We start from the raw sequence: 15,507 nt of genomic DNA on the forward strand, positions 1-15,507 counted from the left end.
ATAATTAGCATAGAAAGGTTGTAAATCACCAAATGTGCATTTTGGTTTTTTGTTTGCCTCCATTCTTGTTAATTTTAGAGACCATCCATGGAATTCAAGTTCACAATGGCAGTTAATTTACTCAATTAGATAGATGGGTCTCATGCAGATTAGCAATAGCTGTTTTACAGTGCTTGTTTTTTCATGACTTAATTGCTAGTTTACCCCCATGTCTACCTGCTTTTCGCTGAAATGGTGTGGTATTCTGTAGGCAGCTTCAACTAAAAACCAGAAAAGGGTACTGGAGGAGGAAAATATAATTTGCAAAGTAGGAAAGAGAGGACATTACAAAACAGTATTGGGATATGTCATTAAAGTACTATGTTCGGTAAGGAGTATGAAAAAATAATTTCTTGGTAAGTCAATATTATGCCAATTTTGATTTATTTTTCTGGCCCTTTTACAGTGTTTTGTATAATTTCTTAATCCATTCAAAACTGTCATTAGTCCCTTAGTAAAATATAACAACTTTACCTCACAAAAATATAGCAACTTACAGTACAGACCTTATGTTTCTAGGGCATGTGGTTTTGTGTGAATTATGGATAACTGGATGGTTTATGTACAAAAATAGAAATGGTTTGCCTTACATTTTCTGATGCTCTTTCCACATTTAGATACCAGGACAAAAAAATTATTCTAAATTGAAAGTGCTTTAATGAATAAAGTTTCTGTTAACCTCTCACTGTAACATCACACATGTATAATCCCTGCATCAGGGAATGATTCTGTAACAATAGATAGTCCTGTTCCTCATGGCCATGTGATGTAATATACTGAACTGAGCAGTCATTACACTGCAAAGGCTTAGGGATGCATTGTCAGGACAGATGACTACCAGCTTTTAAACTTAAATGGCAAGATTTGAGTAGTTACCAAGACAAATTCTAGAAGTTCTGCTGGTCCTCTTTCAACCACGTGCATTTTCTGGGGGGAAACACATCTATTTTTCTTTCTATATATTTAGCTTTGGTAGTTTATGTTCTCATGTTTGTTTTCCCAGACTTTGAATGTAAAGACTTAAATTTATTTTTAAAATACGCCTTTTCAAAGAAATAGCACCTGCTAGATATTGCAGGTGAACTCTTCACTGGTATCTCAGTTACCAGACATATTTGCATTGTAGATCCAGAATTCTTGCCCTGATGTACAAAGCATCTAGAATAATACATGGCAAGAAGCTATTTTGTTTCTAGTTATAAACCATGTTGAGTAATACTTTGTTCTTTTGGTTTTTTTCCTTGCCCGCATCATTCAAGCTTTAACTGAACTACAAAGTTAGTAGCCCTATAGCTGCATGACTAGCCTTCTTTCTGTATTAGGGCTTTATGATGGTATCTACAGTGGTGTTTCTGTCTCTGTATAGAGCTTTATAGTAAGGCATGTCTTCTTACCTGAATACCTGCTGTGAAACATCCAGAACTGTAGCGAACCCTTTAATACATTTGATCAAGTTTGGTTAGGCTTGATGGTTCTCCCTTTCCAGACAGCTTGGAATACAGCATGCTGCTTGGGTAGCTTTGTGTATTGTTTTATGAAACCTAGAGATAAAAGACATCACTAGATCATTTAGCATGATGTTTATTTCAGACCCTTACAGGCAAAAATCAGTGAAAAATACTGATTCTCATGACTTGACTTGTTTGACTTGTACCAGTGATGTACTTCAGCTGTTAGCATCTTATTTAAGATATAATATTGATCAGAAAACCTTGAGATGCCTTCTGTTCTTCATGGCTTGTTCCAACAATTAATTTTATTGTTAGCTATATCTCAATTTCACTATGGATTTCTCTAGCTTTAGCTTTCGGTTGGTTATTATTAGTATTTTTATGTGCTTAAAAAAAAGGTTTTATTTATCTGCAGGTTTTCTTTATGTAAAGTATTTCTTTAGCCCTTAATTTCTGTGGATTTTCTGTACTCAAGTTTTTCAATATAGCTGTAAGTATTGGGCACTGGGTTTGTATATAGTGTTCTAATGTTTGTAATCAGATTATAAAATCACATTTCTTATATTATTACTGTTTTGTTTACAGAATCACAGATTACCGTAGTTCTCATTATTCTGATCACTTGTCTACCATAACTGCAGGCTTGTACATCAAAGGTTCCCTGCGTACAGTCTCTCATAGGTGCAGACATGACATAAGGTCCTTAATTGTGTAATTTTCAAAAATGCTTTTGATTTGATTGGTCCCACACTACCAGCCAGTCCATGTTCTGACTACTTCCTACACTTTTCACTGTAAATCACTGTGACCAAATTTATGTAGTGAAGCACTATGCTGAAGGCAACTTTATGTACTTCCAAATAATTGACAAATATCTTGGATAATTGTGTTGAGTATTAATCCCTGCCAAAACGCAGTGTTAGCATACCTGCTCAGTAATGATTTGGTGACAGGCAAGTTCAGAAAAAAATAATTCATATAATGTGTGCTTTTTGGTTGATGTGGGTGTGAATGTTCTGATCACTTAATCGTTACCTCTGAAGCCTAATTATGGCAAATGAAGTATCGTCTGTTTCACTGATTGTTTTGGCAGGCCTGCTGAAAGGATTTTGAACTTGCAAGCTCATGTGCTTTTCCCAGTTGTTTCAACTAGGCTATATGATGCCTCTCTGTACAAAATTTGCTTCAGATTTTATGGAAAATACTCCACTAACATGTGTGTGTGTTATGAGGCTCATATGAAAGAGACATTTCATTATATGTTTGTTGATGGCAGATTAGCTCTCAAATACTGGAGGTTTACTTCTAACGCTATCATATTATGGGGATGAGGTATTTTGGAAGAATTGAAAGTTTTGGCAAGGGTAGATACTCAGAAAAAGATGAAAGACATGAAAAACTACAGTTTGTGAGAAGTTTTTTGTAGTTGAGGATACACTTATCACTGAGCATGGTTTTTTGTTAGTTTGCTCAAAGGTCCCAGTACAGCAGATGTATGAATGTATCATGACTTAGAGACAGATATATATAATCCCATTGATTTTATTAATAGTACAGAAATTACATTTTTTTTAAACAGGAATGTTTGCTCATATTTGCATTGATATTGAATAGTTTGTCTTTTTTTTTTTTACTGTATTTTCTGTGAATTCTGTGAAGTCTTGTTCATGCTTAAGAGCCTTGCAGAGAGAGGGAGCTCCAGCTTGATGTATCATACTTCCTTGGCAGCAGTTCTGCGCTTGTTTTTTTTTGTTCTTTCTCTATGAAGTGGTTGTTTCTTCTGTGAAAAATTCTCTGAATTCTGTATGTTTACATCAACTAACAGGTAAAATGAATATATACTTTTCTGAAAACTTTTAAAATATGGACCTCATACTTATTATGGAAGAAAACACAGCGGTTTTATTACATGGCACTTCATCCAAAATGCTGATTACTTATCTTCTAAAAATGACAGCTGATATAGGTTAAAGCAAATAACCATTAGCCAGATACTATTAATAATGCCACTGATAAAATTAATGTAATAACAAGGTGGAAGACTAACGAGGAAGGTCAAAGTATGTGATTATGTGCAAGTAATTCATCAAACTTCAAAACCCGGATCATGGTACCATAAAATAGTAAAATGTGTAGCCAGTATGGGAATAGTATTGGAGGCCTTCAGGAACGTGAAGTACTGTACTTTAAGAGAGTTTGCTAATTGTTACCTGCTAAAGTCTAGGCATCCCAGTGATGCATATGTTTATATGCAGTTCAAACATAGGGGACAAATTATATCTCTTTTTTTCTAACTTTAAGTTGTTAAATACACAGTCAAATTTAGTCTTTTGGTAAAGAACTTGATAGTTCTAAAGGTAGAAAATATTCATAGAAAATTAGTATCTTTGCGGTGGGAAGTCAGTAAATTACAAAACTTCTTCTGCTACAGAAGAACTAGAACTCTGTAAAAGTCATAAATCATGTAAAGGACCGAGGATTTTACTTTGGAGTGGTAGACATCAAATGGTTTTCATAGTGCTTACAATCTTGGATTATCCATTTACTTTCTGCTCTTGCCTTTTTTTTTTTTATTTTATTCAATAAACTAGAAAAGTTACTACACTGGGAACATGATGTATTTTAATTGCCAAATCACAGAAAATAGTACTTAGTGTAAGCTATTCATTTACCCTATTGAGCTTGAAGTCAGCCTCTGGTTTCACCAAGACTGTTTCTCTCCACTGCATTTCGTTTTATGAGCACCAGTAAGTCTGCTCATAATTAAGGTCTGCTGGATATTGGTGCCCACGTAGGGCATAGTGGTCTCATGGGGACGCCGGTGGACAGTGAGTAGGCTGTCGCAGAACTGGGAAGAATGTCTGAAATCTTTTTCTGCATGCTTTATCCTGCATTTCACTTAAAATTTATGCACAACAATGTTAGAACAGTATTTGAGACTGGAGGAGAAAAATGCATTTTAAAAGCCTGTTCTGTTACAGTGGATGGCCACATCATCTAAACCCAGCACCATCAGAATATGACACTAAGTATTAAGGGAACACTTGTGTTTCTAAACTCTGAATCACAGCTGCAGTTGTCGCTACTGTCAGCATGATCAAACACATCCTTGCTTTAGGTTGTGGTGGTGGCAGCAACACCAGCTTCCTGGCTGTCTGTCAAGCCTTAGCAGATGTAGAATTCAGCTGTCTAGGCATCATCTACTGTTTGGAAAACCTGGACCTTACTCTCTTTAGGGGAAAGCACTAGGTCAGGTCGTAAGTGTCTTTTGAGTTGCCAGTTGAATTGCTGGTAATGAAGAGATTACATGAAGGAGAGAGGTCTTCTTCCTGGGTGTCTGCTGTGGACTTCTGTTGTGAGGGTGAAATAGTTTGTGATCTGTTTTGCTTTCTCCATCTTCGCCTGGAAGAGCAACAGTGCTTGGCTGCCTTAAGTTGAGGCTTCACAGTGTACATCATTACCTTGGAACATAACTTCTTAACTTCCTCTACCTAAAATCCTATATGATGTTACTGTTAAACCACTTTTATGTGCTTTCCTATTCTAAAAAGTGGCTTTGTAAAGTTCTGAGGTAAAACCATTCTCAATGGGTTATTGGGAGTCCGGTGTCAATGGTGCTGTGACTTAAATTCTATTTATTTTTTTTTTAATTCAGTATGTGAGCCATTGTGATATGTAAGGGATGTGCTGAACTCCTACATCTTGTTGAGTATTTGTGGGAGACACAAGGTTTTTTTAGTTCTGGTTGAGTGCCTGTTTGAGGTTGTACTGCCATCTTCTCTAGGTGGGATTATTTTGTTCCTTGGATACTTAGCAAACAGCAGGGTGTCTTTCTGTGTTAGGTCTTCCCCTGTCACTTAAATGCCTGAAGAAAGCCTAGATACTGTCTTTGATACCTCATTTTAAAGTGGGTGCAGTGTCTTCTGGACATACTTTTAGAGAATTAGTTCTAAAACAACAGAAAGAGCCTAGGTGACCAATCTGCAGGCTAGGCTCTCATTGTTTAAAAGTTAGTTAGATGCATTCAGGCTTTGACTATTAACATATTTTGAGAGGGAGGATTAGCAAACAGTAGCTGACAGAGTGCAAGATTAAAGGAAAATCCAGCAGTCTTGCTATGTCTGCACTGTTAGTGCATTCCAAGTGAACATATGCAGTGTGCTTGATTGTTTTGCAGGACTGAACTACAGTAGTGGAAATTGTCATTTAAGGTAACGTCCTAGAATATTTTTGCCAGTATATGTGTTTGCAGTAAATAGCTGGTGAAGCCATTGTTACTTATCCATGCAAATCTTAACTCAGACTCTAGAAGCTATTACATAAGGCAGCTTTGGGGAAAAATGAGATAATGATTAATATATGTGAATTGATTATAAATATTACCTTATGAAGCAGACAAAAATAATTTTGCACCAGTATTGTCTTTAGTAACATCGAAACAATGAGAACTGCTGACTAACACTTTGGGGCTTTCTTTTAGTTTTGTTTTTTTGGGGGAGTATATATTATTTGATTGTGTTTACTGGGCATACTTGTAGAAGGATGCTAAAAAAAAATTCCAAATTCAAGTATTCACTTAATATTTCATTTATTGAGACTAATTTGACAATTATAAGCAAAATTAGAGATTTTTCACAAAACCAGGTCTCTGAACAATGTACATTTAAAAGTTTAAAGGATTGTTAGTTATTCTGTTAACTTTCAAGATCTGTATGAATTTCCTGTTCTTGTTGGACTTCTGAAAGGTACTGTGAAACAGTCTTCATTTACTGTTTTCTTAAATATTTGGTTCCTTAGAGTTTGTCAAGTCTATGGAGCCTTGTCACAGTGCTGTTCTTGCATGTATTCTGTTAGGAAAAGGAATTCTGCATCAAGAGTCTGTAGGGAACAGTCCCTCTGTCCTCTATAGGATTTTTTTTTTCAAGAAGGTTTTCATGAAAAACACATTTCTCCTCTGATGCTCAGAAGAGTATTAGGACATGGTTGCAAAGGCAGATAAGCTGATGTAACGACTCGGTGCCGCTGAGAGGTGTCATTCTCCTTTTGTTCATCCACCACCTTTAAATGATTTGGAGGTTGGTTTGTTTTTTTCATTTGAGTGTAAAGGAGTAATTTTCTATTAGATTAGTGAATTGAATTAATTTGCCAAGTGGATGGATGACTGTTGAAGCATAAATAGAAGAGAGAGGAGCACGTACACACTCAGTGGAGAGTGGAAAGGTGGAGGCAGAGTAGAACTTTCCTCTTTTGGCTGCAGCCAGCTGTTAGATCAGCTCTTTCAGTTTAGGAGCATCCAGTTATTTTGCATACAGCATATATTTTTTTAAACAATGAGGAAAAACCAAGAGTCCCCCTTGGCATACCTGAAGTTTCTGGATGCTTTCTGAGTGTTCACACTTCTTTTTCTGATCCTTATCCTCTTGTCTTTCCTAAAGTTCTGGCAATTTTCAGTCAACCTTTTATCTTTCTTTTGAGATCATCATATGTAGCAGATATGTTTTCAGCTACTGGGATTTAGGGTGGTGGTTTGTCCCTCTTTCCTGTCCCTGAAGTTTGCTGCTTCCATTTAATACCATTTGAGTGCCAGAGAGAGCAGAAAATGGTGATCAGTTTGAGCAATGAGGTCCAACATTTAAATCCACCAAAACATGTAAGTGCTAGAACAGAGCTATTTATAGTTGCAGAAATATGAAAACAGAGAAGCTATTTGTTTACTTAAAAGCTTTTACACAGCATGACTGACCATAGAGTAATATCAAATTGTCTAAAACTCACCTTTCTACCTTTGCCAGTTTCTTTGAAGCCACCTGGACTTTCAAAATCTTTTAATAGCTTTTAAATGCTTTCGCCTATACTAATCTTAATTGCAAATTGGTGTAGCAGTAGTAAGAAATAACTGTGATTTGGTGGGGCTTCTCATTTGGCCGTTAAAGGCATAGCTCAGATAGAAGAGGGGCTAAGTTGGTGCATTGCTGTTTGCTTTTCATAAATAAAATTATTATGCAAAACTCTGAATTCTCTTTTTAACAAAGAAATTGAAGCCTCTTTCTCAGTGGAAATAGCATTAAGAGTTGAGGAGCTAAGCCTGCTTCTGAATGATACTTCTCTGCAGTATTGGTAGCATTACTTTTTTTTTTTTTTTTTTTTTTTTTACTTCCATATAGAGGAGAAGAAGCCTAAAGTCAAGAAACCAAAATCAGAATTCCCTGTATACACAGTTCTGGAGTCACGTACCTATATACCATCGTATGATCATGGAGCTTCAATTGAAGAGATTGAGGAACAGATGGATGATTGGTTGGGAGGCAGGAACAGAACACAGAAAAAGAAGGTAAGTTCAAAATCTTTTCATGTTGTTACATATTTTAAATGCTGATTCATTTGCTTGCTGCTTAAGAAAAATGTAATATTGTATGTATACCACCACAATATTCATATACCATTGAAGTCCAGAGAAGTATTGTCAGGCAGAGGCATAATGGGAAAGATTATATTGATGTTCAATGTAATTTGTGTAATGATACTTGAAGGGTTGTTATAGTAGGATGTCATTGATTAAAATATATGAAAGCCCTCTATGGTTTTTAATATAAATACTGTTCTTGTTCACTAGAAATTAGTAGGACATCATGCTGTCAAGTTATATGAGGCTTGGTTGTTTCTCTTAATTGCAGTTAATATCATTTTGCTTGCAAGAATAGATTCTCTATTTAAAAAAGGAAAAAAACATGAAAAAGAAAGAAGAAACCTTCACTTTTTAATATCCAGGTGTAGTATCTTTTGATTATGGAACTGTTTATGTACTTTGTGCATTTCATCTGACTTATGGAAAAGTCCTAACAATTCTACTTAGGCCTATTGTTAAGGTACTTTCTACTTAGAGGTAAGGGTTCTTGGTGACAGTTAGTGTACTTACCTTCTGCTAAATTTTACTAAGACATACTGGCTTGAAAAGGTATAGTTTCATCTTGAAACTGTTTGATTCCTCTGTGCTTCAGATTTGCTTACTCCTTAATTGTTTTCAGGCTTGTGAAAAAATCCCTCACATTTTTAGCCAGAATTGATTTTTTTTTTCTAAAATAACTTGAATTTTGCATAACCTGTTTAATTATCTACCACTGTTGGATTCCTAAGCTTCATGACTTCCCACTTGTCACTTTTCTCTTGCTGTATCTTTTGTCTTTCTGTATTATTTAGTGCATCTGTGTTCTGTTTACTTTTACATTTCTGTAGCAAATCCATTCTGCAAATATTCTTAGCTTTTAATTTCTGTGTAAGGGATTGATTGACACTGAATCCTTGAACACTGGAGCATATTTTCATGCCCTTAAAGAAAGTAAGAACTTGGGTCCTTAATTCTGTAGGTGAGTTATGTGCGAGTAAAGAGCGTCTATACAGTCATTGCTTTGTTTATTTTGAGAGGTGTCTGTGCATTGGTTTCCTGTTAGTTAGATCCTGTGAACCAGCTTTGCTCACTAGGTTGTGTGGGCAAATTACTAAAGGAGAAAAGATGTATGTTTGTTTACAGTAGTTTGGGTTGGTTGCATGCTTGACTATCTGGATCCCCAAATTCACTTTTATCTCTGATGGAAATTGAGGGGTTTTTTTTATTTCCGTGAAAATGAAGGAATTGAGTAAGACTGGGCCTATTTCAGACATAATTTTGCATCTCCTACACAGAATGTATAGAAGTTGTGTCTTCAGAGACACTGCTAAGAGAACAAGTTGCAGGTTCATCCTTTCAGAAACAGGAGTTGCAGAAATTAAAATATCAAAGAACTGTTATTAAAAGGTAAGTAACTTGTTTTTCTACACCTAGACCTGGAGGTTCAGTATTGTATCTCATCACTTCAAATGAGTTCATTTTTTGAATTATATTCTGTTAGGTAGGAATGGCATTAACATCTTAGGGACAAGCAGGCAATTTGCAAGTATACTGTCTGGGCAGAGTGTTTGTCCTGAAAAGCCGAGGTGTGCTTCTCTTTCCTGACAGCTAATATGTTACAGCAATGCAACATCGACATTTAATACAGTAGTGGAGAGAAACACATTCATAAACTGTACAAAGAAATAGAGAATATGTGTTACTGGCTTTAGTAGCTTGTAGGACCCATTTGTATGTCAACATGAGAATGGCTGTGTTATATGATTTGTAATAAGCTCCCTGGGAAAATGGTTGTACCACAAGTGAATTGTTCCTGTCATGTGACACATTCTTTGTTTTAGAAAGATGTATTTTCCTCCACTGCAATCACACATGCAAACTGAGAGAGTGTCCCTTTTCTACCTCCCTCTTCTTGCATGGACATGTAATAAAGTGCTGTGTAACATTCACCTCTCAGTTCTGCTGGTCTTAGGAAAAAGTGACTCTTTCATAAATCATTTTGCCATCAGACTTTCTTGCAATTGTCATGCTTCACTCATGAGAGAGCTTTTGGGTTTTTTCCCCCTTTCTTTAATGATATCTCAGGGATGTGCACTATGTACGGCCTACCCATCTTGAGAGTAGTTATCTGTATGGTAAGATAAAAGTACCTTCATATAGTGGTATGTTATCATATCATCTGTTCAGAAATAAGGAAGTGGAATTGCTGACCCTGGTGTTGGTATCCCAAGTGTTGATGATTATAATTCATTTAATATTGTTCACAAACCTCTTTGCACTGTCAACATTTGTACTTTAGGAGGTGCCTGTAATCCATGGACGGGACTAGTGTTTTGGAAGTGGTGTACCAAGCAGAATGCCCAATTTGATAAAAATTTAGATTGTATTCAGTTATTAGGTTGAAGTCAGCCTGTGTGATGTTTTTTTTCTTAATACATGCCGATATTTGAATACTTTGGTTCCTTTCATTTCAGGGGACCTTTTTTTTTTTTTTTTTTTTTTTTTTAAAGGTGGTTTAATGGTTCGTGGGCTGCAGTCCTGTAAGCTGTTTACTGATGTTTCTTCTAGTTTGGAAGAGTACATTTGCACTCTTTGGAAGAGTGGATTTAGAAGTCTAAGGTTATGAATTTAGATGCATCAAAGCTGAATAAAAGAAATTCAGATTTTTATTGTTCCATCTGCAACAGGAATCTGGATATTTTTCTGACAGGTATTAGTCTAGGAAGTAACATCATAGACTAAATAGCTCTGTAAAGTAGATATATCAGCATGGAGAAGATAATGGCTTTCAGAAGTCTGACTCATCATTGTTTCATTAACCTTACATAAGAGCTCTACATTTTATTTGTGGTCCAAGAGTGTGCCTTTGGCCCTGCAGAAAAATAAAATTAGAATTTTCTTCTTAAAATAAATATTATTAATTATTTACAATAACTGGAATTCTGTATTTGTAAAGAAAAAAGGATATTTGTGTTTCTGTCACAGGTTTGATTGATTTAGAGTTGGTGGTTTCAGAGGCCAGTGTCCTGGGCTTCCAAAAAAAGAAAAACAAACCACTTTTTGTAGCCTAGAAAGACATGTTATTATTGATCTTTTCAATGTGTCTAATAAGTCAGGAGGTGTAGGAATAAAGTGCAGCTTGTCAAAAGTTAAGCTATTGGATACTGTAACTGAATACAAGAAAAAGATCAATGTTGATGTTAAGAAACAGGTCAAGAGGAGTTGGGCGGAGAGGCTGGAATTAAGACTAATCATGATCTGGGGATAACTTCGGAAGAAAACAAGTAATTTAGTGTTTATTGAAGGTGATCTTGAAAGTAAAGGCTGATGAAAATTGCTTGGAAATGAGAATTGCCATCTCTAGTGGGGAGATAAAATTTTAATAACAAATTCAGAAGACTTTGTAGGGTAGACCTTACCCCAAAGTTCATTTAAAGTATCATCTGTACCGAAAAGCAGACAGCGTCCTTTCTTAAAAAGGAAAAAAATACATGCAACTGTCACCCTACGAAGTGAGCAAACTCAGTTCAAAATAAAATAACATCAATACAGAAGTACATGGAAAATAATATAAAAAGCAGTTTGGAGTACCAGTGTGTGTTTTGTATTGGTCTACTAAGTTTAATTGATAGGTGCTTAGAAACATTTGGGTTTTTTTCTATCTGGTCTGCGAATATAATATGGAAGCTAGTAATGTACTGTTGATTACTGTTTCCATAGGGTTTAAGTATTGAACAGCTTCCTTCTTAGGCAAGGTAAAATGATCTACCAAGAGATGTAGAAAGAGGAGTGTTTTCTGATTTTTTTTTTAATTATTATTTTTGTTGGTAAATTTGCATAGCTGACTGAAAATGTGCTTAAAGCACAGCAGTTATTCTGTCTTAGTTTGCGAACACACTAAGTTCATGTCTGTAAGGGGCTTGTCTTGCCATGTTGTTAGCCTCTACTTAGAACTGAATATTAAAAGAAAGCGAGCTACTGGGAGACTCTTAGATAATATTCAGTATTACAGTACTGAGAGGTAATTCTTAGGCGTTTCTCTGCGGTGATTTGTCCACCTTTAGGACTTTTTGTATAGTCTTGATTGTTGCACTTTCCAGAAGTAAAGAAAAATTAACAGAAAGACTAGATCAACAATAAAAATAAATTTAGAAAATCATATTTATGAGGAGAGGTTAAATAGATAGAGGTTTAGACCAGAAGAGGGGAGCTGTTGGGGGAATAACTGGATGCATCTTTTTTTCCAGTCTGTTCCAGGCTGTTTCAGGTAAAATTATAACCATTTATCATTGATTACTACCTTTCATAAATTTGCAGAGAAAGAAATACCGAATTTAGCTTGCAGCCAGGATGTTTAAATTCAGATCTGGGAAGACATGCGGGGAGAGATGCGTAACTGGAGCGTGTTGCCTAGCCCATTTGTGAAACCTTTATTTGACCATCTATCCTGTTCTTCAACTCCATCTGTTGAAAATAGTGTGAGCAGACTCAATTGTATTTGAGAGCATGGAAATTAAGTAATACAGCTCTTGAGTGTTTATTTTCAGTATAGGAAAGAATATACTTACCTAGCACAAAATTGCATATTCATATAGCACTGTTTAACACTATTCATGCAAACTGCATATGACTGTGAAGCTTAGAGGAATTACTAAAAGCTCATTGTCATGCTGTTAACACACCTCTTCAAAGCAAGCACTGAAAAAGTTTTATTTCTAAGATTGTTTTTGTTCTGTCACTGAATGTTTGTACTCCCAGATCTTCCAGGTTGTTAAGAGGAGATATGTATCTTGATTTAGTTAGCTTGAGCTTCTGATTTTTTATTATTATTTTTTCTTCTTTATCTGTCACTAAAAATTGACTGGAAGAAGTGTTCTGTGTATGTTTGTTAGGAAGTACGGGAAATTTGGAGGGTATATTGCCATGGAGTTCCTTCTAGGTTTTGTGGCCTGCATACATTGTTAAGCCACTGTTGCATTCATTTTTAGCCATTTAACATCTGCTTTCCTGTTTGGCAACCTATTATGTGGAGTGGGAAGAAAAAGCAACTTACTGGAGGACGTGTTTTGTTACATCGGATCTTGTTCTGTCCTTTCTGCAAGTATTCATGCAAGAATATATATGTATTTACTGTTTCTGGAATGATTCTATTGATGAATCATTGCCAAGTAATTTCTCTCTGTGGGATTTCTCTCATTTTCTTTGTTCTGATTTGATTTTACATGATTTGTAACATGGGTTGTTTTCATGAAAGCTCAGTGTTTATGTGAATGATGTTACATGAAAATCTTGGCCCTTGAGAAGTCAGCGGGAGATTTATCATTGTCTTCAGTGGGACGAGGATTATAATTCCTTTTGGTTTACAGATTCCTCATCTTTGCCCACTGGAATCTCCTCTTCATTCCATATAATGATTTGACTCATTTGTCTCTGAAGATAGAGTTCCAAGTTCTACCTCAGTGAGGGGTGAATACTTTTGACCTTTTGATATTTGCTTGCTCTGTAAAGGGGAGATAAAGGTGGAGAAAGACAGTGCCTGATCCCTTCCAGCTGGACCAGATGTATGGGTAGAAAATGATGTTTCTCATTATTTTTGTTTTTCATTTTATCCTGCGGCACTGCTTGGCATTTGGGTATTTTTGATATTGCAGGAGCACCTGGCTTGATTTTACTAAAGCAGGAGTAGTAAAAACTATTTTTGTGCACAAAGTTTGGAAAGCTTAGATAACATTGATCTCCTGCATTTGCTACACTTTACCCTTAAATTAGGATTATTAAAAATGCCATGAAACAAAATTATACATAAGCTTTTACACAGTGGGTTTTACACAATTTATTGGTAGATGCTGGAAACACAGTTAGCATTTTTTCCAGTTTTTGAACCTGTAGGCAGTGGTCATCTTGTACTGAACACTTTTTCTTGTTAAAATGCCATTTTTATGTTTATCAGCTTGGGCCATCAAAGCACTCTCCTTCATAGATAGGATATTGATAAACAAGTGAGCTTTTTAATCACAAAGGAGGTTTTATTTGAAAGTTATCTGTGGAACAATGATATAAAATAACTTTAAATGTACAAAGGAGGCCTCTGCTTTATAACATTAAAAGGAAAAATGCTATACAAATGCTAAATTATTATTTTGCTAGTTTAAAAAGTATAGTTTTGACATTTAAATCTTAGTAATTTTATAATCTGGCACATTTCATAATTGCCAGCTAGCTGCCACCTGCTCTCTTCTGCCTTGAATCTTCCCACATCTGTGCTGCTTTGAAATCTGAGTATGCTTTTTCTTTAGGAGCAAATAACATGGTGCTTGTTCTCATCAGATGTCATATGACGGATTACCTGAATACAGTTTCCAGGCTTTTAAAAAATGTTAATTCCTTAAGCAAGCAGTTTGTATCTTAGCAGGATTAAGGTGCTGTATAAACCAGATGTTTTAATAAATTGGTCTTTGAGGGGAAGGGTTACTCTTTTAGTGTGCTAGCTGAGGTTACCTGATTTCAAAATAACTTAATCTGAACAGTGAAACAAATACGGTATCTGAAAAATGTGTCTATATTCTAATGCTTTTTTATTCCTGGGACAGGTACAAGTAAGCAACTAGCAGTCTGAGGTTCCTTACGGCGTCCTGCTAGCGTGCCTTGACCCAGACCCAGAGAGATTGCTGTAGACTCTCTCAGGTCGAGAAAGTAAATCACTCTGTGGGCCCATTGAATTTAAGACACTATATTGAGACTGCCAGCAACCATACCTGTTAGTGTCAGTTATGAAGCTGTTCACTAGGAGCTAGTCTAAGCTCATAATACACTTTAACCTGAGCTCCAAACTCTCATCAGATGGTGATGACTTTGAGTCACTATTGATCTGGGCCATATTGAATTTAGTAACCCTGAGGTGAAAATGTCAGTATTCTATTACCAGACTCTTAAGCAATGTAGTGACTCTGAAAAGATACCGCATTTAAAAAAAGAAAGGAAAAAAAACTATCTGCATTAGAGTGCTACTGAAAGTGTTAAGTCATAAGACTTCGGGCTTTACTATGGTTTAATATGCTTTGAATCACTGCAAATGCTGCAGGCTCAGCCAGAGTAGAATATTGGGGTTTGCATTTTAAAGTAACTCTACAGTTTGTGTCCTACAGGTAACTCCTACAGTTATCATATTTACATCAGTGTTAGTGAAAAAGCTAGTTTTGTCCTATACACATACTTATTTAAAAAAGTGTTTAAGTCTACCTATATAATATACTTGGGCTCCTGCCTGAGGTTGGTGAGCAGGATCAGAACAATGTAAGTTTTTTTTTTTCTGTGCGGCAGAACGATACTGATAAAATATTGATGATAACAGTGGGACAGTGTAGAGAAGGAACGTTTTTGTCACATACTGTGTGAAGCAGGGAACAGGACTCAATTTACCAAGAGAGTAGACAGGCCCTTGGTTATTCTAAACTTTTTGTGCAATGGTTTTGTCCCATATGTACATATTAGTAATTCTGTTCCCCTTTCTCCTCCAGTCAGCCTAATGACTTACGATGTTCAAATCCAAAGTAAAGTCCATAAAGGTGTAAATATTTTAATAGCTTTAAGGAGAGAATAAATGTGATTTTTTTAGAAATATTATTTTTAATT

The 15,507-nt window shown here is 35.8% G+C and overlaps 1 protein-coding gene across 1 annotated transcript in view; it reads left to right on the forward strand.

The window, feature by feature from the left end:
* Positions 1–15,507, forward strand: part of DNAJC1 (DnaJ heat shock protein family (Hsp40) member C1) — a 113,351-nt gene that overhangs the window by 61,333 nt on the left and 36,511 nt on the right. The window contains exon 8 of the mRNA XM_055709385.1: positions 7,655–7,821. Within this exon, the coding sequence (XP_055565360.1) occupies positions 7,655–7,821 (167 nt within the window). The remainder of the gene's footprint in view (positions 1–7,654; positions 7,822–15,507) is intronic.

The sequence above is a fragment of the Falco cherrug genome, chromosome 4 (genome assembly GCF_023634085.1).
Source record: "Falco cherrug isolate bFalChe1 chromosome 4, bFalChe1.pri, whole genome shotgun sequence".
Lineage (NCBI taxonomy): Eukaryota > Metazoa > Chordata > Aves > Falconiformes > Falconidae > Falco > Falco cherrug.